General features: G+C 35.2%; 2 protein-coding genes across 3 annotated transcripts; one reads left to right on the top strand and one right to left on the bottom strand.

Moving 5' to 3' along the window:
- The first annotated feature begins 256 nt into the window (after nt 1-256).
- LOC124630868 lies at nt 257-8,309 on the top strand. Its single transcript, XM_047164901.1, has 13 exons — nt 257-763; nt 834-997; nt 1,348-1,547; nt 2,100-2,211; nt 2,286-2,485; nt 2,624-2,877; nt 2,964-3,218; nt 3,328-3,472; nt 4,973-5,124; nt 5,672-5,863; nt 6,227-6,369; nt 6,595-6,789; nt 7,562-8,309. The coding sequence occupies exons 1-13, from the start codon at nt 481-483 to the stop codon at nt 7,814-7,816; spliced, it is 2,550 nt and encodes an 849-aa protein (XP_047020857.1). The 5' UTR covers nt 257-480; the 3' UTR covers nt 7,817-8,309.
- LOC124630873 (apolipoprotein D-like) lies at nt 8,244-22,745 on the bottom strand. 2 transcript variants are annotated; one of them, XM_047164921.1, is made up of 5 exons: nt 22,714-22,745; nt 12,073-12,201; nt 11,572-11,702; nt 9,310-9,494; nt 8,244-8,931 (listed from the first exon to the last, which is right to left on the bottom strand). In XM_047164921.1, the coding sequence occupies exons 2-5, from the start codon at nt 12,199-12,201 to the stop codon at nt 8,789-8,791; spliced, it is 588 nt and encodes a 195-aa protein (XP_047020877.1). In that variant the 5' UTR covers nt 22,714-22,745; the 3' UTR covers nt 8,244-8,788. The 2 variants fall into 2 exon arrangements, with proteins under 2 accessions (XP_047020877.1, XP_047020869.1); XM_047164913.1 differs by lacking the exon at nt 22,714-22,745 and adding an exon at nt 21,327-21,457.
- Nucleotides 22,746-23,660: the final 915 nt, after the last annotated feature.

Genomic DNA, 23,660 nt, shown 5'->3' on the forward strand with positions numbered 1-23,660 from the left:
TGAAGAAGAAAATCAAATCAAAGTCGACTTACAAATGGCGAGCTGCTGCAAAGTTCGCGCTAATTCGCGATGCGCGCCTTCGTGTCGGGAACTAAAGGAGCGAGCGCCCCGACCCCAGCCATTACCCACAAGGTCTTCGGATCGCCAGCCGATTTAGCCAACATCCCCACCAATCGCCGTGACACTTCTTAAACGAAGGTAATTTGCTATTATTTGTAAATTGGTGTGCCGAGCGACGTCCGCCGCGAACTGACCGCGTCGCAGTCGCTCGGGAGCACGGGACCCTCCCTGGCTCTCCCGCTGGCTCCGACCACACCTATGTTCACTACAACTTAAATTAAAACTCGGTGAAGAACCCTTAAGTAAATAATCGTCACACCACCGACAGCCTTTGCTACCGAATCGAGCGCCAGTCGATAAGATATAGTCCACGAACAAACATCCTTTCGTTATGAAAATGTGAATGTGAGTGATTCCGAGATGGCGAAGTCTGTTGAAGTGAATAAAAACAGTGAAGACGATTCCACAATGGACGGGGATAGTGACGAGGAGTTGGGATGCGTGGGGAGGCTGATGGTGACGCTGCGCATCAACCCCAATCTGATCATGTTGAAAGTGACTTTGTTTGTCATGTACGGAGCCACAGCATCTCTCTTGCCGTATCTGACAATACACATGCAGAGTATAGGATTGACTGTGCCAGAAATATCTTTTGTGTATTTAGCGTTGCCATTTACCACTTTTCTTAGTCCACCTATAACAGGTAAGTTTGAATATTCAATGTCAATGAAACCCTATTTACAATTATTTTAGGAGATTACGATGTTTTTTAGGTTTCCTGGTGGATCGCTTTGGGGAGTACAAGCCTGTCGTGATCACCGCTTTGATTCTGAATGCTGCATTCCACCACTCGTTACTGCTCATACCCCACCAAGAGACGCCAGGGATGATGCCATCAGCTTACGTCATGCGGCACCCGATCACAAATAGCGTAGAGGTACATAAAACTCTTGTTTCGAAATCGACCCCTTAAGATCTTGTTACGAACTAACTCAGTATATACACCTAAGAATTTGAGCAAATCGTTCTCATCCGGCCCCAGGGCGAATTAACTACTAGTGTCTTGTGATCCTGTGTGTTTGAATTAGTTAATGGAATTAAGCTAAATTTATGCACGTTGGACTTTACCCTTGAATGTTGTATTGTTTCATCCGTTTGGAACCTGTAATTTTGGTTTACCATAATTTGATGTGATGGAAAAATGTCGTTTCCACTAAGGAGTATCATCACAATTGAGTGACTAAACAACTTTTGGTATGCAATCTTTCCAACGACTATTTTTTGTAGATTTGGTGGAGCCCCTGTCCTAGCAGGGAATGTCCTGGAGAGGATGAGACTGTGGACTTTGTTCTCGACCGTTGCGTGGACCATTGCCTGCTGACCAAACCCACTGAGACTCCTCCAAGTGACCCTGCTGATGACAAAGACGACTTGGACTTCCACATTAGCCATAAGGTCCAGTTACCGAATTTGAAGTCTAATTCCAGGCAAGTTTGTAATGATTATTTTGATCGCGTTTACCGATCATTGTTGTGAAATAATTAACTCAGCCATGACACCTTTTTATAATCCTTTTCTACTTGAAGCAGTCACAAGCTATTGTTATGCATGTAATAATAACTTTGAAATTAATAACGTTAAACGCTCAGAAGTACTCATGTAAATTACGCTGTTACTCACATTAAATAACAGTGATAACAATGTCCTACAGTTTCAGACAAACATTACAGTACTTTCTTGGTAAATCTCGACTCAGTGTATCAAGTTTATTGTTAAGCCCCCGAACAAGTTTCCTCTGTTTAGGAATTACAAAGGCTTTACAAGACAAATACTGTAGTTCAACGTATTCAAAATTCTTTGTTTGAAATATTCGTGGTTATTATTTATCTTTCCATTTTTTGCGGATCTCTTCGTGTTCTTCTTCACTAAAATGATTTCATTAATGGACTCGTTTTGGAAGAAAAAGTATGGAATCTCTGTATCTAGATCTAAAGCAACAGTGATTACATACACGCAATAATACTGAACATTCCTTGCAGTTTTTTAAACGGTACTGATGACGAAGATTATAATGACGCATCTTACTTTTTAATTGAAGTACACGATGATTTGGAAGAACCAAAAGAACAACTTGGCATTGAAATGGAAAGGGTAAGAAACTGACATTTTCAAATTGAAAACACTGTTACTCAGTTAATTATACTAAAGACAATCGTTTCTTGTAGGATGAAGATGATCAAATAACAGATTTTAGATCAAGATTTGGAGAAAAACTATTAATAGCACAAGGAATTAATATAACAGCACTCGATAAAGAGGACCTTCGATGCGGTGGTCTTGTTATGTTACATAATATGACTAAGCTCTCCAAGCAACGTCTCGAGATTTTATCTGCAGATTGTATGGTACAAAAATGTGACTTCAGGTAACGTGGTTACAAGCATGTCTACTATTACCTCTGTTTGATTATAATAATATTACTTGTAAACCTACTACTTAATATTTATCTGAAGATACACAAACGACAGCTATCTAAAGGTAAATTATCTTTGGAATATTACAGGAGAGGCGGCCCCGATACGTGCCCGCCGGATTATAAGGAGAGCGACGATAAAACGTTCTATATCTATTTCTTCTTGAGATTTATGGGGACTATTATGTTATCTGCCGGTGTCACAATCATGGACCCTATAGCTTTAACGATGATTCAAAAGTACGGTGGAGACTTTGGCAGAGAAAGGCTATTTTCTAGTATTGGGATGGCTATATTCTCCCCCATAACAGGCATGTTGATAGATATGAGAAGTAAACAAGTTGGTGCGTATATTGTTGGCATCTTGTAATTGTTATCGTTAATGTCAATACTGAGTTACTAAATGTTTACATCGGTTTGTTGATTACAGGATACACTGACTATTCAGCTGCGTTTTATACTTACGATGTGCTGCTGTTGATATCAGCTGTAACCGTCGCCGTCATGCCTCTCGGAGCCAAACTACCTGCCGATAATTTACTCCGAGATTTAGTAAACATTATCAAAATGCCGCATATCATTGTTTTCATATTTTTCCTGTTTGCTCTGGGAAACTTTTGGGGATTTATCGAATCTTATCTGTTTATTTACTTGAAGGAATTGGGAGCACCGAATTTTTTATTAGGTGAGTTCTTCAAATTGACGTTTTGATGCTATGTCGAAATAGTTGGTGCGGACGATTTGAGTAACGATTGTAATGATGTGGTTGAATATTGAGTGGCTCGTGTGTCTAGGAATAACCGTGACCGTGGGCACGCTGAGCAGCATCCCGTTCCTCTACGGCGCGGATGCCATCACCGCGCGCATCGGCCACGTGAATGTCATCATAGTCGCGTTCTTCTCCCACGCCGCGAGACTAGTCGGCTACTCGTTCATCGAGTGAGTATCTCTCATCTCTTCCGTGTTAGCTCACTAGTTCTCATTGCACGTGAATATGTGTGTGCAATTTACACATCCTACCATCTGATTATCTTCTAAAGCTTCAGAGTGATAACGGTTCATTATAATTTGCACGAGACGCGAACTGCAAATAATAGAATAGTTCTTGATGATAAAACTATGAATGTAATTTTTTCTTATTTTGTCGCATCTCGAAACGAATGCGAAGTGATACAACAATGCATAAACTATGTGCGAAGATAAATATTGTATGAAACCTCTAAGTATTTATTGTCTTAGACAATAGTACTGATATAGAGCATCAGATAAGTGCAGCCCTGGCACTGACATATTAAGTTATATTTCTGTAGATGCAGAAAACAAAGAAATCGTAGCATCAGTCGATGATACTCGATTTGTAACCTACCTAGGACGAGATAAATTCAAAACACAAGAAACAGAGAATTTAGTAGAATTTACTCAGACAGTGAAAATTGATAAAGGTTAGATGACGTACGCGGAAACCAGTCACATAATCTATTCCAAGGAAACGTTACGATAATGTCCAGTCCAGGTACAAGATTCTTATCCCATCCCACACACGATGACCTGTTTCCTTTGAAGGAACATGCTTCTCATCAGAGGATAATTACTGCGTTGTTTTACAATGTCCTTTTCTTAATCGCTTCTTCTGAAGCATCAAGTACTTCGTTATAACTGATCATACATAATCATGATCAAAATTGTAACGTTTCAAGCTTCATTTGCCTTCCTTCTCCAATTTATCCTCAACTAAATTGTGTTCATCAAATATAGAAAGTAGATCCATAACCGAAAGTCAAGATTGAGACTATGAGCGTAAAACCCAACTAGCACAGACACGTCCTTAGACATTAAAACTCCATTTTCAAGATGGATGTATTTACGACGACTTGCATTGCCAAGTTTATGAGCACAATGATGCTGTGTGGGCGACCATTGTAAACATTTATAACTCAGATATAGCGGTGAACGACGCATTTGATCGTAAATAAAACATAAATAAATCCATGAGGAGATTAGTAAAGGTTTTATTGATGAATCTTGTAGTATCTTATAGTTAAATAGTTAAGTTTCAAGAAACATGGATAAATATGGCACTGCTTATAGAATTTGTACAGATGTTTAAGCCGAAGCGTACTGGGAAGACCGCAACTTACATGGACTTAGAGCGGCTTAGTTCATGTTCTACTTGATGTAGTGTAGATACTCTTTTAATACGTGTACTGGCACCAGTAGGTTTTTATAAGTAAAAGCCTAAGGGTGAGTTGCATCATTTAACTATAGCGATAACCAAACCATATCCAGCCGTGTACTTGCCTCCCATCTCACAACTGAAAATGGCTCCCTAAAATGGGTTGCACTCCACTATAACTATGCATATAGGACTCTTAATCGGGGATTTAATACTAGCAACTCCTCTCTAGCATTAGTGTCTTCTAACGTTTTCTGTGCTTTCAGGAATTCCTGGTGGTGTTTCCCCTTCGAAGCTATGGAGTCTCTATCAGTGCATCTTATGTGGGTGGCTGCAGCTACGTACTGCGCTATGCTGGCTCCTAAGAGCTTGCTGGCCACGTTGATTGGAGTTCTTGGGATGGCGCATTTCAGTCTTGGTTTGTTGTTGATACTTATTATATTGGCATTATTGCTCGGGACTAAAATAATAGTTTGAGAGGAAAAAAGCAAGTGTTTTGAAATGTAGAGGTTGCTCTTGTTTTTTGGTTCAGTCCCGTGACAAATAGGCTTATACAAAGTATCTTTGAGATAATTAACAAAATATTGATATGAGCGAAAGATACGATGAGAAATAACGCTAAGCTGTATAATGTGTAAGAAAACATAAAACTGAGATAACTGTTCGTCTTCTCATCCTTTGACAAATATTGAAAAATCTGAGCTGCAGTATTATAATTTAAGTTACGATTGGAATTCAGATAACATTATTAGCGTTTTGTGAAACAGTAGTCAAAATCAACATTTGAATCTAGTCTGAAACTGATAAAAGAAGGTTCATTTGAACTATCATTAAGTATATTTTATTAGGGAACAACTATGCTGAATATTTCACCATATTGTGAAATAAACACGAAGGACTTTTAGTTCTCCTCAACTCAATCTACAGATCTCAGTACTCTTATCCTTATATCCTTTCTTCTGCAGGTCGAGGCAGCGGTAGTTTCGGAGGTGGTCTTCTAATAGCAACCCTTGGCACAAGAGAAGCGTTCCGTTACATGGGTCTCATCGCCTTCCTCGGTGGAGTTCTGTACGGCTTGCTGCATTATTTCTGGCTCAAGAACATCAACATGACAGGCATGCAGAACGCTTGTGAACCAGAGACTGGAGAGACTATAGGTAAATATGTCGAAAATATATGATAATATGTACATAAGGAATGTTAATTAGGTTCTAGTTTCTAGGTCTGATGGACTAGATGAAGGAAATCAGTGGTCTACCTTATGTCAGATAAGTGATTCTTTAAGTTTAGCTAAGGTAAATAAAGCAGAAGCCGAAAATCGATCTCAGTGGCGTGCACTTGGAGAGGCCTATGTCCAGCAGTGGACTGCGATAGGCTGATGATGATGATGATGATGATGAAATTAAGTAGTAAATGTGTCCTACTGGAATTCAGGAACTCTGACCTATATGAGCTTAAAAATTATAGCCCCAAACATCATAATCGCTATCTCATGTAACCACTCATTATAATTCTTACAGAAAGTGGAGAAGGTGACAAGCTGAACGCCGAACCGTTAACCAAAGACGCAGAAACCATGATATCACTGGAGCGGCTGCACATGATCACACGATTCAATCCACTTGGCTCTCTACATTCCTTACCTAGAGGCTCACGTTCAAGGGTATGTGTTTTTTTGTCTTATTTGGAATTCTCATTCAAGAAATCAAAGCTCGGAGTAATTTGACCCTAAGTACATTTTCTGTGTTTATTAGTACCTGCAGTTGTTAGGTGCCTTCAATACCTTTTGATTCTGTTTACATCTGTTATTGGATCATTGATATCCTTTGCCTTGGTATTCTTTTGTATGAGCTATATTTATTTTAAAACTATCGTTTGTATGTTCCAGTTCTCCCAAGGCGATATAAACGAGCACTGCCGCAGCCGCAGCGGCAGCAACAGCCAGCGCCGCGGCAGTAATTACGAAGGTTCGGCCTCGAAGGTCGACATGCTCCGTTCCGCCATCGAGATTAGCCACCATCACGGAAGAGGTCATATATCTAACAACAGCCTTTGCAGTAATAGGACTTCCAATCACTATAAGGTGAGTAGCAACTGCATCTCAAAAGTGGTGTACATGTTTTGATCGCTATTTGAAAATTAAACAAGCATCATTTTACTTTCTGTTAAAGTAACCAATATCATAAATTGTTCTAATCTGAAGGTTAACACTTGGGTAGGTGAGTCTTCGAATGTCACTTCATTTTAATATTTTCTATATTCAAGTTGCAACTCATGTACTCATTTACTACAAATCAGATTGGAATGAGTTAGTTAAAACTAGTGTAAGCTAAAATTAAAGGACAAGTAAATAACGGAACAAAAGTGCAAATACCTTTGATATTAACAATGAACATCTTACAAATATTTTTCCATACGTAATTTGTGAAGGCTATAAATGTATTGGCATTATTTAAATAGCTGATTCAATTGCAAATAGTATGAAACCTTGCTTATGATCTTTGTTATTCCTATATTTGCTCACTCTATCTTCTGTGACGTAGAATTTTAAATTTACAACCCTGATTAATACTACAACATGTAGTAAGCTTAAGATAGTTAAAAAAGTACAGAAAATATAGGTACAGTTACGAAAAGTCCTACATAGTAAATCATCTTCAGATTTTATCAAATTTCATAGTACAGTCTTCTTATCGGCTACATTTCTACTACTTATTCGGTGAAAATAAATATTCTTGTGAACAAATGAACTCACAATAATTGTCGAAATCTCTTTAGATCACTGTCACGCATGGGCTCTATACCAGCATTTTCTTCCAAATTAATATATTTATCCAAAAATATAAATATTTCAGCAAGCCCAGAGCGCGCCAAAGCTAGTTCTAGTAGGACTGGGACAAAGGAACAACATCTCCCAGCCAGCTCTCTCCGAATACGACCCGAGGCGTCGCGATTCTATCCCCGAAGAGGCTGAGGAGGACCGACTGGCAGTACCAGCTAAACCTCCCACAAAGACTAAGAGCGACAACCTCCCACCACCCCCAAGTTATGACGAAGCTACAGGAGAACACAGAAAAAGTTGGCATTCCGACGACAGTACCCCAACTTAACCTTCCAATACTCCACCAAACTTTGTCAACATCGTTAAAGTTTTTGACTTTATTAAGAAAGGAAAAGCTGATGACTTTTCTAAGGTTGTAGAAGATTACGGCCATTTTAAGATAGTCAATATTTTTGGGATTTCAAGACTCGTGGTAAAGAATGTAGAAGCAACGAGTGTAGCTAAGAGTTCTAATGCAAAGTTTAGCGTGCAGTCAGAATTGCCTGTCTTAGTTAGTAATGTTTTAGAGTAGATAGTTGTAGAAGTAATTTGTGTAAAAAATTCTGATCAAGTGCATGAAAGACGTATGCTTGATATTACATATTTTTTCCTTGTATAGAGTTTTTAACATAAGACATTGAGCGTTACATCTAATATCGTCTTCATCATCGCATAATTTTAATCGCATTATTTTATTATTAATAAAAGTAAGCAACTTTTGTAAAGGCTTTAATTTATTTAAGTTGTAGATAATGGATATTATACATTTCTGTTGTGAAACATTTATTGTTTTATTTGTGAGCTTAATCTTAATTATTATTTTATAATAGTACAATAGCAATGAATATGTACACATGATACCAATGTTTCTTTATGTTTACTTACATTCTTACTGTAATGTAATGTGCATGTACTTGAAGGTGCAATAATAAATGATAATAAGTAAATAAATATTTCTACTATTAAATATTTTAATGAAATAATGGTGTCCACTTTCATAAGCTTTAAGCTAAACGATAATAATTATGGTCATGACAATGGACACTAAAAGCATTTGTTTATGAATAGTAAATGCATGATTACCTATCACGAAATTGAACATACAATCTAAAGCGTCTTAACAACTACTTTTGTTCTTCTTATTGGCACTGGCATATCCTTCGAATTTATGATCGTCATTTATTTCTTCTTTATTCAATTGAATGGATTCCAATATCGGTCTATGTATAAATAGTATAGGAAGATTGTGTACGACAAGTATCTAGCTTGTAGCTCCGTCACAATCTTTCTGGTTTGTCCTGATTAGGAACGCTCGGCTGATCTGGTTTTTGTCTAGTACAGCGTATGCTTTCTCTAGCACTGATACTGGTGGGTTCCTTTCTCTGGTCAGAATCCATGCGTTCACTGAAATAGAAGAATTGTAATTTTAGTTATAGTTATAGGATACCCTTCAATATCCCATTTTTCTTCTATGGGTACCTATGGAGAATGAAACACGTGCTAAAATAGTGTTGGAACAACAAAGGAATTTGGAATTTGGAACAACATGGATGGAACGAGAAAGGAAGCCCGGAGAAAAGATTGATGAATTGTCTGAGATTGTTAGAGATGACAAAGAAGGGAGTAAATGTTAATACAATTACGAAGTAACTATTATAGTAATCTGTGCTACATTGACCTTCAACCACCAAATACAATAATTGTATTTCTTGGTTGAAGGTCAATGTTAGAATTATTCTAAACAGGGCAGGAAGAAGAAGATATAGAAAATGAAACACTAACCTGTATGGAACAACCCAAATTCATAACAACTCCAGACGACAGCATAAGAATCGTAATCAGTATCGATGACCCAGTATGGAGCCTCCACGTTGACTGGCAGCGATGGGAATGATACTGCGAGCTTCGCTTCATCAGACCTGCTCACTTGGGTTGCCTGTCCTTGGATCTCTGATTGAGTTCCTGACCTGGAAATGTTTATAAGAGGTTTTGGTTACAAAGCGGTGTTTCGTGGAAGTTCACCAGGTATCTCTTAATTAAAATATTAAATGCTTATAAAACTTAGAACCATCATGCGACGAAAAGGAGATGAACAATCACAGTTGAGGGACTATTACATGGAACTCTTGCCTAGCTCCTTTATAATAAGAACAGCCTAAAGGCTGTTCTCTGGGATGCTAATCCACTATTCAGAACTGTTACTACTTCAAATAATCCTCAAGTTTGCATTAAAATAACCTACTTACGTTATTGTAAGTTCACACAAAAAGATCTAGATGTGTTTGACACGCATATTAAGTCTTCGACCGCTACTAGGTATATTGTTGTCATACAAAGGTGCATAAACCTTGGAATATGGGACGAGAATCAGGCTCGAGGTCTTAGGCTACATTATGGCTAGACTACTTTGTCAATGATTTTCAGAAATGATTTATTCATTGTATATTTTTGACTTTGCGTCTAGGAATTTTGTCTTTGAAGAATTATGCGCCAATCATTGTAAGTACACACAGTTCAGGAAAGTAGGTATATTATAAAAGCAACTCTGTCTGCCGCGCTTTCAGCACCAAGCTACTGAACTGATTTTAATGTTTGCACACTAACAGCCAGTTTCTTCGCCAAAAGTTAAAGCCAAAGTAAAAGTCAAAGTAATGTCTAAAGTAAAAGTAACGGTCAAATTCAATTTTTCTATTAGTTTTGCTGTCACTTTAGCCTTGAAAAAACGTATTTGACCGTTACTTTTACTTTAGACATTACTTTAACTTTAACTTTTGATGAAGAAACTGGCCGTTACTCCAGAGCCTGTAAAAGCTAAGGCTACTTTTTATCAAGGAGCAGATAGGCTAATAAGATAATAAAAAGATTGGCATAACGGAGGCGTAGAGAGCAGTGAATTTGTTTGCATTGCATTAGTTCTACATAAAACTACATATTTTGCTTTATACAATATCTGGTACGCAATTTGTTAACATTAAGCACAATTATACGAACACAAGGACAGGCTAAGGCCGCTGAATTAGTAAATTGGGAGTTAATAACTATTTTCGCGGCACCTTCTGTTGAGTTTAATTACCTAGAAAATGTTGCTGACGGTTTCATATAAAATTGTTTGTCACAATTGCCTCGCGAAGGATTTTTAATTCATTATATCGTATCTATATAAGTATGTGTGTTGAATAAGAAATTGTCTGTAACCAACTTTTATTATAAAGAAAATCATCAAGTGACAGCTTCAATTGTGGTTGCAGTAACTTGGTTACTCTATCGAACAATCCCGCAACCTAACTGACATATCCTGAGAAAATAGTAATGGATAATATAATAAGCTGAAGAGTTTGTTTGAACGCACCAATCTCAAGAACTACTGAACCGATCGGAAAATTCTTTCAGTGTTAGAAAGCCTATTTATCGGGAATGGCTATGATACGGTCAGAACTTTATTTTTCCTTATTTTCTTGGTCTTATGAAAATGACGTAGGTATACATGCGTGGTTTGAAGTCACCATTAAAATAATTGAATTCGTTGCGGTGCATCATCCACAGACGACAAAACTAACGGTATTGAATGAACCATTGTTTATTTAGTACAAGTGTCACTGACACTAGTATAATGAACGAGGAAACCTAATTAAGCAATGAAAAAAGTATATAAAAGTTACCTACTCCATTCAAATGTAAGTTCAGGAGTTCACGAGACCATGTTCCGTTTTTAAAGATGTTTATTTATATTCAAAAAAACGTCTAGACACAAAGTAACGCTAGGTATGTTATGTCCGTCGAACCTTACTTTGAACACTGATGACTGTGTCAGCTATGTCCTTTCGCGTTATATTATGATGACTAGCTTCCGTTATCAGTTTTACTCGTATCCCGTGGGACTTTGCATGCCAATATCTTGGATACATGGACCATATCTAGCGTTGAAGGAATTTTTCAAACTGTTCTATTGGTTCCTGAGATTATCGTTGAAGGAAACCAACTCGTCAGCTTTATAATATTAGTATATATAGTAATTGTAAGGGTTCCATTTCCATCATTACTCACAGTATATTTATTTGCCTGTTAACAACCCCAACGACTCCATTTTCCTTCAAACTGTAGTCAGCTGTGATGCACTTTCCCCCAAACTCGAACACGAAGAAATACTTCTCAGCTTCATACCATTTTCCCATGTACTGGAATTGTTAAAATAGAGAAGTTTATAACCCAAAATACAAAGGAAGTAAGGCTGAAAATTAGCATTTCTTTTACTTTTTACAATTCCGACTTCTTATGTAGGTATGTGCAAAAGACTTTCTATGCATTTATCCAGAAGGAAAAAGATGCAACCAACTCTGTCACAATGTATGTAATTAAATAGGTATCTAGTACTTTTACTGTCTGCTACTGCATTCTTAAAAATTTTAATTGAAACTGAAAAGCAGTACACTCTTTTTATCGCAGACGAGCAGAAACACATAGATAACTTCACGACAATCCTTGATTTAAAATCACCCTTACACACACCCCACGCGACGAACAAATAATAATACATTTGCTGCTTACTCGTGATGCATCAAAATTATCCATCGCCTTCATATCAGGGCAAGATCCTGGCATGATGATCTGCGCTCTGCATAGTCTGAGCGACAGGAATCCGCACAGGAATACTGCTATGGCTCGGAGGACTGACATCTGGAATTTGAAAAGAGGAGGAATCAATTTTCTACTGCAGGTATGCTTTTTAAAGTTCCGTGGTTGCTCTTCAATTTGGAAGGTAAGTACTTCGATGATCTGCTAACCCGTACCCTGCATCGGCTGTTGCTGGAAATCAGTGGTTGGACTCTGCCTCACAAAGGGTCGCTGCATTATTGCTAATGAGTGAAGGCATGTTGCGTGTTTGTGAAGCATATTTTCAACTTTGTGTTTCATTTAATATTTTTTTTACTGTTCATTTACGAGAAATGAATTAAACGTAACTGTAATGATGATTTAAATGATTTATGCATGATTCATTCTGCATCCAAACAAATTGAACACTTAGATCATTTGCATTACCAAATAAAAAAATAGGTAGATCCTAATTATCATGTTTGTTTTTCCTGCACTTAGCGCTCAATGCAGCCGGCATGATATTTTAATTTAAAATCGTGACCTCTATCAAGACCGTCTCCTTACGTTCTTATAATAGTTATACAATTTAGATCACAGACAACCTTCATTTCTAGGTAATAACTACTACTTACTAATAAATAATTTGCATATTATGCATTGCATCATGCATTGCATTTGCATATGCATAACAATCCTTATTTTAATCATCCTTGTAATCAGACGTCAGAAAGTCTGACAACCAGTCTTACCAAGGGGTATTGAGTAGTTCAGGTAACTGGGTTGAGAAGCCCAGATAGGCAGTCACTAAATGTAAAACACTGGTAGGTATATCCATACGGACCGACACCAACATAGTTTTGGAATAAGGCTAGGCAAGTAATGTCTTCCTTGATAAGTCACATACTCGTACACTCATTATTTGCTTTGGCCAGTCCGATGTTTTTTGTTTGCGAACAATAAACTATGTGATAGCACATTCATTTGTCATTGTATGCAGTCATTGATAAAGAAAAAGGCGACGCCTTTTCAAGTTAATAGGTTATATAATAGCCCATTGAATTTTCTTTCACAGGGATATTTAGGCCAGAAAGTATTGTTTTCTTTTATGGAGTCAAAGACCAGCATGTTTGGAGGTATACTTCCATTTGATGAGTTTAAATACATACGTGCCTTTTTATGATTAGATACGCTGACATTTATTGCCTTTAATATAGTATTACGAAAGTATATTTTTATACATGTAGTTAATTTACATAAAATTGCAACTTTTTATTACCGATAAACCAATAAATAGAATTGGTCTTCAACTTTATTTTTTTAATATTAAATAACTTAGTATGAATAACACTGCTCAGTATAAATTAATTAACACCTACTTACTTTCTGAGTACCTAATTAAATAAATATCTCAAAAGACAACAGTTGTTATGTTTCTCTGTTAGTAGATACCTATAGATAGAAGCTCTGTATGTATGTAAAATGAAAGCTGGATGGCATTATGTCCTATAGCCAATTGCTTGAAGAGTGTTGTGTTAGGAACAAAAGAAAACCTTTTCTTTTCAAAATAAAAACAATTGATTTAAAAAGAAAAGCTGTTAATTGAAAGTGGAATATTCAAATATATGCGCGAGACGGGGTCATGTACTCACAATGAGGCTTCCGGCGACTGGGACCGCACTTAACTAGGACCGCGGTCCCGGTCGCCGGATTCATAAAAATTAAATAATTTTCTTCCGGCAACTGGGACCACTCATCTATAACTTAATAAAATCTATTATACAAGCCAAAATCGGTACAGTCAAACGAATATAAGTAGGTTTTAAGTTATTATATAATTTGACTGATTCTGTGATCCCATGGCGGCCATTTTAAACTTATTGTGATTTATGTTATCTTTTTTAAAATATTTACGGTACTAAGAACTTAAAGACTGATTTTGTGATAAATAATTACTTACTGATTGTTAATTGTTTGAAAATTGTTGATTATTGTAGAACTGTACCTCTACCATGAATTTAAAGCAATAGTATTTGCCGATACTCATACAGAGTAGGTACTTAAATATTTTGTATGGCAAATTTTGGTTCCGTAAGTGACCGCTAGAAGCGCTGTAAAATGTACCATACCAGCTTGCTTGCCCCCAGGGGGGCCTGTCCCCCACAAACGCCATATACAAAATATTTATGTAGCTGGTATCGACTATCGACGAATACTATTGCTTTAAGCTCATGGTAGAGGTACAGTGGTCAAAGATTGTTTTAAATGTATAATAACATTAGTTTTATATTTTATAAGTAATTATCAATACTTTTTATATTAAATAATAATTACTTGACTGATTTTGTGTGAAGCCATAATGGCTATTTTTAACTAACTGTGATTAACATAGGTCGTACCTACGTTTGTAATTATTATTGTGATTTATGTTATTTAAAAAAATATATTTACGGTACCACTTAAAGGCTGCTTTTGTGATAAGTAATTCCTTTCTGATTGTTAATTGTTTGAAAATTGTTGATTATGATTATAAGCACGATTTACATGTTGCGCCGACCCTAAATGACTTGGGAACAGGGCAGGAAGATGATGATAAGCACGATTTACGTTTTTTTTACTATATTTACTATACCACTTTAAGGCAGATTTTGTGATAAATAATTACTTTCTGATTATTAATTGTTTGAAAGTTGTTGATTATTGTAATTTTTTATTATTATTTTTACCATGATTTTCATGTATGTTTTTTTAAGGAAATTTTAAGTAACAAAACTGTAGTCAAAGGTCGTTTTTTTATATCATTAAATGATGTTTTAAATCAAAAAGGATTTTTATTCAAATATTAAATCGTCGTTTGACTGTACTTTATTTGATTTCAGTTATCGTTTATAAGTGGTCCCAGTCGCCGGAAGAAAATTATTTAATTTTTATGGATCCGGCAACTGGGACCGCGGTCCAAGTTAAGTGCGGTCCGAGTCGCCGGAAGCCTCCTCACAATACGGATTTCAAGCTAATTAGCTATGTATTGTTAATGATCTTCGTGACAAGAAAATATTTCAATGGACGCTCTTTTGTTTTCCTGGTTCAATATTGAAAGAGAAAACCGGTCAAGTGCGATATGTCCGACGTTCGTGCGTGGAAATCTGAGTCTTTTATATTTTGCAAGAAGAAATTATTTTAAAAGCTAAGAAAATATGGGGCTGCGGAATTGTGACACTCCCTCACGCAGCACCCACAGCGATGATTTCCCACAAAAAAAATGTTAAGAAAATAAGTAGCTACTTATAACATCAATGCAACAATCCTATGCCACGCTTGAAAAAATACGGCTAAACCCATATTTTCAGGCGTCGCTAGTTAGATATAAGTAGTGGATTGGTTGTGATGAGAATAGTGATAATTTTCTAACATAAACAATCTAATTTGCAATTTTAACTTCCTTATCTTAGTCTAATGTTAGGCATTTTTATAGTGTGATTGTATCTTTATGTTAAAAATTGTTCTTTGAGTTCACTAAGAAATAACTAAAATTCTGAATATTTTTTTTTTAATGTAAAAAATATTAAAGTTGTCATTAGAGTTTTCATTAAATTAAAAAATACTATAATTAATTGAAAACATAACTCAGAATCTTTTTAATTGAATTACATTACATTGAACGAATTACTCAGAATATTTTCATTATTCATAAAGGATACAGAGGCGCAAATGACCTCAAAATCTTGTTTGGTACGATCTCACTCAGGGAATCACTTGATTCCCTGAAGAATTTGAACACACAAGATTTGTGACACTGGTTGTGTGGTCCAAATATATGAGATGCCCATCTCATCCCCAGTTTTAACTCGCCCGATCCATAGATTTATAACTACATGCATATCTAGGAGGCAGAAAGTACCTAGACATAAAAAAATGGGCAAGATAAAACTAGGAATAAAATGGCAATAAACCCATATATTACCAAGTTCAGCATATTTAATACAGTATGTTTTATTGGTAGCTTAAATAACTTTGGGTCACCCACATTTCAGTTCAATGAGTCAGTAGGCCGATCCGAACCCAAACAATATCAATTGTATGCAAAATTTAGGAAATACGTGGTTAATTGTGTCATTTAAACAAAGGCCTATATATCTTAGAATGGATTTACTAAGCATATTATGTAGGTTTTATTATATTTTGATATTACTGGTGATTTTTGTTCAATTACATTTTTACACATGAACTGATCTCCATTTATACATATTAATATTATTAACAATTCTTCACACGCCTAAAAATATCTAGGAAATAGTTTAGTTAATTAAGATGTTTGATTTCATTTTCAGTGATGAACTGTCTACTTGAGACATTAGGTGGACCTATGATTTCAAATAAGGATACTACTTTCCATCTTAAAGAAATATTTATTTAGAGAAATAAAATATCCCACGGCAGCCAGTGGGTCAATAATGTCCTATGTGTGCTAGCTGGGGTTTACCGTACGCGTAACGGTGTCAGCATCCGCGCATGTTACCGTCGACATTATAAGCGAAAGCGACTTGATACGCTCATGTCATGTCGAGGGACTTATTTGTTAGTTTAAAGGGAAACTGCTTATATAGGCAAGAGAAGACAGGAAAAGAAAGACGTTCTGCTTATGCAGTATGTCTTTTCATTAAACTCTTTCGAACAATCCTGCAGCCCCCGGCAGGCTTTGGTCCTAGCGCGTGGAACAAAATGCACCGCTAACACGGGTCTGACATCTTTTAGGAGATGTAAGGACGATAAGCCAATTAATAACTCAAGAAGACATTCTTAAACAGAACCACGCTATTTCGCAAAACTTACACCATAAGAAAGTGCACTTGCAACGACTCGAAAGTAAAGTGAGATGCACTCAATTTGAGACGTTTGTATGCTACGGCCCATTTGAGGACATGCAGCAGTATGCCTGATAGTATTGTCTGAATGTATGACTGTATGATATAAAGGTGAAGAAAGTTGATGCTTGAAAGTAACTTGACTGTCAACTGGTTAGTGTAACAGTTTTCATATTTAGTATATTATTATGCCAGACTGTTTTTCGCAGATTCCCTATGATCTTTGAGAATTTTCGATGCAGCAAGTAAATAGCGTCTTTAGTTAATTTTCGATTCATCTCCGTACCATTTGATAAGTAACAAAAATGCGTACCGCTTTTGGAGTAGTACATAATAGTATTTACAAATATATTAGTATGAAAAAACAGGATATCCAATATAACCTACAAGGTCAAGACTGTAATCTTTTGCGACGAAAAACGTATTGAACTTTAAACTTCTCTCGTCTCTTCGTCTTACACAGAACCAGTGAGATGCATTCAGCTGTAACGCTTAACTTGGCTTTATTTTTGCCGTTTGATTGAGCGTTTTCTGAATATAGACTCAATTTACAATAAAAACTGCTGGATAAACCAATAACTCATTATGTATTGGACAAAAAATCTCATTAAAATGATGCCTTATCATTCATTATTTAAGCAGGATTTTAGCAAAAATTTGGGGGAAAAATGGCTGACATTTCCAGAAGATTCTGTGAAACATTTACATAATACGCGTCACATGTTTTTTTAAAGGTACAAAGTCCTCTAATTCGCGTCTAAGTTTTGATTAGCTAGTTCATTAGCAAATCTTTATATTTTAGCGTAATTGACTCATGCAATTCGACAATGAACTGTGATATTTAAAAAAAAGTGATTTGGTCAGTTGGATTTCTTGATTAAAATTTTATTAACTTATTGCATAAAAAGAATCATTTCGGGCATTTATCAATATTTTTCATATTATTTCGCATTTTTTCTCAGTCGGTAGAAAGATAGACATAAATAAATTGTTCAAAAATAAGAAAAGTAAGTACAAAATACAAATTAACACGACGATTAATAAAGAAAAAAAAAATGATGTTAAAAAATTACATATCAGACGGGCAGTACGGTAGAAGGAACACAAAGAAAGAGGAGTCGGACTAAATATGTGATCGTTGTAATGTGTGTACTTCCATTCATCTTTATATTGATTAAACAACAACAAGTTAAAATATTCGTTCAGACAGAATACACAATGTATTATATTTTAGTTTATGTCATGTATATAAATAGGCAAACAAGTCAGTTTTTTACCAGAATAGAACATAAATGACAGGAAATAAATCAAATTAGAGCACATAACGGAGCAGGTTTTACGTACAAACAGTTTTTTTGGACTTCGACATTTATTTTCCTACATTGTTTTAAATTGTTTTAGTACAAAGTGTGAATAATTTAAAATCATTTATATTCATAGTAACACACAGGACATTTATTAGTTTCCCGAAAAAGGAGATAGTACCTCATGTTTACAATCATTGTCTTTATGGTTTGGCAAACAACATTACGGGATTACCAAGTGATCATGAATAACAGGACTGACTGCTTGATTGGTTGATTACGTATTACTAGCCGATTTCCTGCGGTTTCACCCGAGTCCCGTAGGATCTACTGCCCGTACCGGGATCAACATAGGCATAAAGCATCATTTTTCCCGAAAAATGATGCTTTCGAACAGTGAAAGAACTTTTCAATTCGGTTCAGAAACAAACAATGAAATGTTTCGTCTTTATTTTATTAGTATAGAAGTATAGATAAATTCCATTAAACGTTTGAGAAGGAGTTTCATTTGTTCTAATGTTTGTAACAAGCAATGAATACGCAAGTGTTAATTCAAGTTCCACCCATAGTGTTGTTGTTTGTCATCATAAGACGTTTATGGCATCTCTACACGTTAAAAATAATTCAAGATGTCTTTGCGGCTTGTTTTGATAACCGGCTATTAAATTTATTCAAAGTACATCATTAATTAAGGAAGATTAATATTATAAAATACTGTTTCTATATTTTGCGACCTATAGTAAAATTTTTATTAATTACGTAATTTTTGCTAATGCCATTCTGGTTAGAAGAAACCTGTTTTGAACATAGCTTCCCTAAACCATAGAAGTTGCACAGTACATATTATTTGCATTATGTATACCTACTATAATAAATATGTTTGATGATGATCTTTCTCGGAAGTTGTATTTATAGTAAACAATAACTGAAAAAGCATTTCCTTATTTTCACTACAGTATTGTTGCATAATGTATGTAAGTAAGAGTTATACTCCATAAAGATTATGATGCACCTTGCTTTCGATTCACCCGCATCTCATGGGAGCAACTTTTCGCAGCCGGATGAAAAGTAGCCTAGTAATAAGCGTTCCACGATAAATGGGTAAAGTAACACTGAAATATTTTTTGAAGTCTAAGATTAGAGCTCTAATTACTAAGATTAGAGCTTTAAAACAGGTTAACTCTACAGTTTTATAACACTAGTATAGAAATTGCTTGGAATAATTTTGAAACAAGATTTTGATGGGAATTTGACCACAATCGAAATAAGATATGTATATCGAAATAAGAATAAAAGATAATGAACATTTTAACTTGTATAGTATAGTTAAGTGTGATACATATCTGGAAAACTCGAAGATCATTATTTTTAATAACCTGTGATTACTTTGTGAATGAAGTCTTATTTAAATATTCATATTTTTTAGTTAAAGAGAATATTTATTTTTGTTTTCATTTACCCATCCTATTACTTAAACACGAGTAATTACTGCACAAAGAAACAGTTTAGAACCTATATGGTTTTAAGGTTTTTGTTAACCCTTTCAAAAAGGCACGTTTAGTTATTTGAAGGTAACAGTTTTAGTTTATTTGTAAAAAATGTTTTTAACGTATGCCTCTAACGAGTTATGTACTTTCAAAGTAATAACTGATGAATAAATAAAAGTCAAGGTGATGACAAAAATGTTATATAGCTTCCTCGTGTTTGTTTGAATTGTTCTACAGTATAAGAGATATTTTTAGTAGTTTTGATGAGTTAATGAGAATATATCTCCTCGATGAAGATCGAAGACGCGATGGTTTTATTTATTAAGATTTTTTTAATATTGACAGAGTTATGAAACGTTTTATTTTATAGTGAATTGCAATATTAACTGCCCTTTTCAAATAATCTAGTAGGTAAAATACATTATTTGGTTCATAAATGTAACTATGGCAAATACATAACGAAAAAATGTTAGTTAACTGTTTCTTCTTATCATCTATTGACAGAAAGATTATGTATTTTTATTTATTTACCTGTATATACACAGTTACACACCATGCTATCATCATCTATGGCGCAATGTAATGTACTGTATCATAGTTGTACAGATAAACAAGTTATTGAAAGTCTTGTTAGTAATTTATCAATTAGGTATCATAGCGTTATCTGTAAACTTTGAGGGTGACTCATTTCGGAATACAAGTTTCAGCTAGATCTATAAAATGCATAATATACTTTATAGCTCACGATGATTTATAATATAAAAACAGTAAAACATAATTTATGTTTATATAAATATCTAGTCAAAGTAAAAAACCACATAGTATCAAATATCCTGTAATTAATAAGCCTGGTAGATAATGTTAAAGTTCAAGTTTCATCGGAAAACTATGATATAATACCTATTATAAATTATATTGTATTTTGCTTTGTCATTGAATTTTATTGAATAGGGATTTTCTCTAGAAGTATTCATCGGGGTCCTTGTGTTTTTTTTAATAAAAGAGTGTCAATAGGGATTGTTCCTAGTTCTTCTGGCTAGTAGTAGTAGTTTTTAGAATTCCACTAGTATGACGTGTCAGAAGAGTTTCGAAAGTCAAAGATTTTAATTTACTTGCTATGTTTATTGACACAGAAAGTTATCACTAAAGTGTGCATACATGCATCATTTCAATATATTGGCTCTAAATTAGCTTATGGAGGTCAAATACATCAACTTTTACGAATGCCTTTGGCCAAATTAAATTAATAACGAATAATATCAAAGTCATCTATTAGATAAAATGTAGACAAATCAAGGTTGTAACTTGAACCAAAATGTGAATGTTTGACTAGTGTGATTTGCCTTGTATTCGCGAAAATTTATGTCGCGTGACGAGAACATTATGAACTAGGAAATATTAGGTAAATCATAAATGGAGTAAATACAAAAAATGTTAAATAATAATTTCAGGAATTACGGTTCAATGGCCATGACCAAGTAATTGATTATGTATGACGCCCATAGAGTTCACCATAAAACCTTGACAATCATGCAAACATGCAAATAAATCCTTACCTTGACTTTTTATTGATCACAACAATTTGGGCTATTACACAATCACCACACACGTCCGTTCACTCTGACCGTTGCATGCCATCTGAGAGTACGGCTAGTGTTTATGTTTTCATGCGTACGCGCACGTTTTTTAAGTATTTTGATGTTATGCTTGTGCTGGACCTATTAATCATTACCTACATTACATATTAGTCAGTCATAAGTAGATGCTTAGAGTGTATTAGTAATTGTTGAGTGTCTTCTGTTTGAACCTCTTAATCACTATCTTCATTGTAATTATATTAGTCTGCTTCATGCTCAATACCGTTAATTAATATTGAGTTTTTGGCTGTTTCAGATAAGTTTAACATATTCCTTATCATCTTAAAGAAAGACTATATTGTCTGTTTTATATTTTCTCGTGATTATTGATCACTCTTCATTTATCGTGATTATTTATCAGTCTTGACTTGGCTTCTAGCCTCACTACATATCGTAGTATTTTTTCGAGATTTCACTTTTTCAAGATTACTTAACGTAAGACTTACCTAATTCCTAAAAATGATAGTTCATAAGAATGTTGTTAAGCACACTTGTTAAGATTTTATCCTTAACTAAAACAATTGTAGAGAGTTACGTGTTTTCTCTTTTGTTCTAAGAAATTGGCTGATCAATTATTATTAAACATAAAAAAATTTGAACACAGACTTTCTTTTTCTATATCCATATAAAAACTTATAGGTATAAATATCTCGTATTCAAAACTTTTCTACAAAATATAATGTTTACTTTCAATTTTAAATAAAAAAAAAGATCTGACCCAAAACGAGAACAAGTTCTAATAAATATGTTGTCCCAAAAAAATTTAGGTGACGCCCGCATGTCGGGACCAGAGTCTAGGATCGACCGACGACCTACTTTTGGATATGGACTGAAAATCTGTTAGATCCGAAATGCGCAGGTCATAGCGTTGCGACTATACAAATATTTAATGGAGACTTAATTCAAGCAGAATTGTATAGAAATGTAAGATGATGAGTAATACAAATAAAATTCATACATTCAACTTAATATGTAGGAGTTCAGGAAGACTTTCAAATTTCAGAATGTACTTGATATTTAAAGAGGTTATCTAATTATTATGTCGCGTTGCCGTCATACTGCTGATTATAATTTCACGAGTATATGTAAAACTAGCCGTTTTCCTGCGGTTTCAGCCGCGTCCCGTGGTAACTACTGCCCGTACCGGGATAAAATATAGCCTATGTTACTCGTGGATAATGTAGCTTTCGAATGGTGAAAGAATTTTTAAAAACTAACCTGTAGTTTTTGAGCCTATTCATTACAACCAAACAAACAAACAAAGTTTTCCTCTTTATAATATTAGTATAGATTATTATTGACTCACCACATTAATTTGCAGAGTTTGCAAAATGTTAAGACTACACTAGCGCCCTCCGTCGGTAAATCGTGCAACTGATAAGTAGGCAAGTGTGCGATAAGTTCAGGTAAATACATACAATGGTAGTTCATTGTATTACCGATAGGTAGCGCTCGAGTAGCTTTACAAAATTACAATATTTTTATTTGCAATAGGAAAAATCCTTAAGATTATATTTAGACTAATATAAAGAAATGCAGAAAACCTTAAAAGTGTTCCGAAAATTTTGTTTTTCAGGAGAAATACTGATGACATTGTGCCGGATTCGAAGTGACGTCACTTTTGCAGCAAGCAGTCGACTATTTCACTACATCTTTCGACTGGGAGCTTGGCAACTCCTGTAATCCGGCTTCTCGGAGGTCGGGACCGGAGGATGGTTTGAGGTCGGGGGTCCTGGTGCTAAGTGGCCCATGTTGACTGGACGTCCACACTAAGCCTGGTATTGATATGGATCCCCCGGAGGAGTCTGGGGGATGCAGGTCTACTAAGGAGGGGCGAATCGGGCCAGGGGGGAAACCCAGCAGCCAAAAGTCCCCGTATCGGGCAGTAGTGGGATAGCGGCCGGGAGTGGGCGCTTAGTAACAGCCTGACCAATATAATCAGACCCGTTCCTTTTGCATTTTTCAAACATAAACGAGTTTGATACGTTTTCCTTGTACTACAGTATCGCATTGAGCGGATTTATTTTGATAAAAATGGTACTTATTGTTTTATCGTTTGTAGTATTATTTGTTGTTTGATTTTACGCAGAACATTTTGAGGATTTTGATTAAATATAATATTTTGTAAGTAAATTGCAATGACTAAAACTGAATCAATATCACATATTTGTAAATGGTATGAAGTTAAAGGTTGGGTTAGGGTGTTAGGGTTCCTTAATATTAGCAATGCTATTTATGATATCGTTTCAGTTA

Source organism: Helicoverpa zea, chromosome 1 (assembly GCF_022581195.2).
Source record: "Helicoverpa zea isolate HzStark_Cry1AcR chromosome 1, ilHelZeax1.1, whole genome shotgun sequence".
NCBI lineage: Eukaryota > Metazoa > Arthropoda > Insecta > Lepidoptera > Noctuidae > Helicoverpa > Helicoverpa zea.

Coding starts and splice junctions, on each gene's coding strand:
- LOC124630868 (XM_047164901.1), top strand. CDS start 481: ATGGCGAAGTCTGTTGAAGTGAATAAAAACAGTGAAGACGATTCCACA. Junction 1,548..2,099: donor AATTTGAAGTCTAATTCCAG/GCAAGTTTGTAA, acceptor CATTCCTTGCAG/TTTTTTAAACGGTACTGATG. Junction 6,370..6,594: donor CTAGAGGCTCACGTTCAAGG/GTATGTGTTTTT, acceptor TGTATGTTCCAG/TTCTCCCAAGGCGATATAAA.
- LOC124630873 (XM_047164921.1), bottom strand. CDS start 12,201: ATGTCAGTCCTCCGAGCCATAGCAGTATTCCTGTGCGGATTCCTGTCG. Junction 9,495..11,571: donor AACAGGCAAATAAATATACT/GTGAGTAATGAT, acceptor AAACATTTCCAG/GTCAGGAACTCAATCAGAGA. Junction 8,932..9,309: donor ATTTGGGTTGTTCCATACAG/GTTAGTGTTTCA, acceptor CTTCTATTTCAG/TGAACGCATGGATTCTGACC.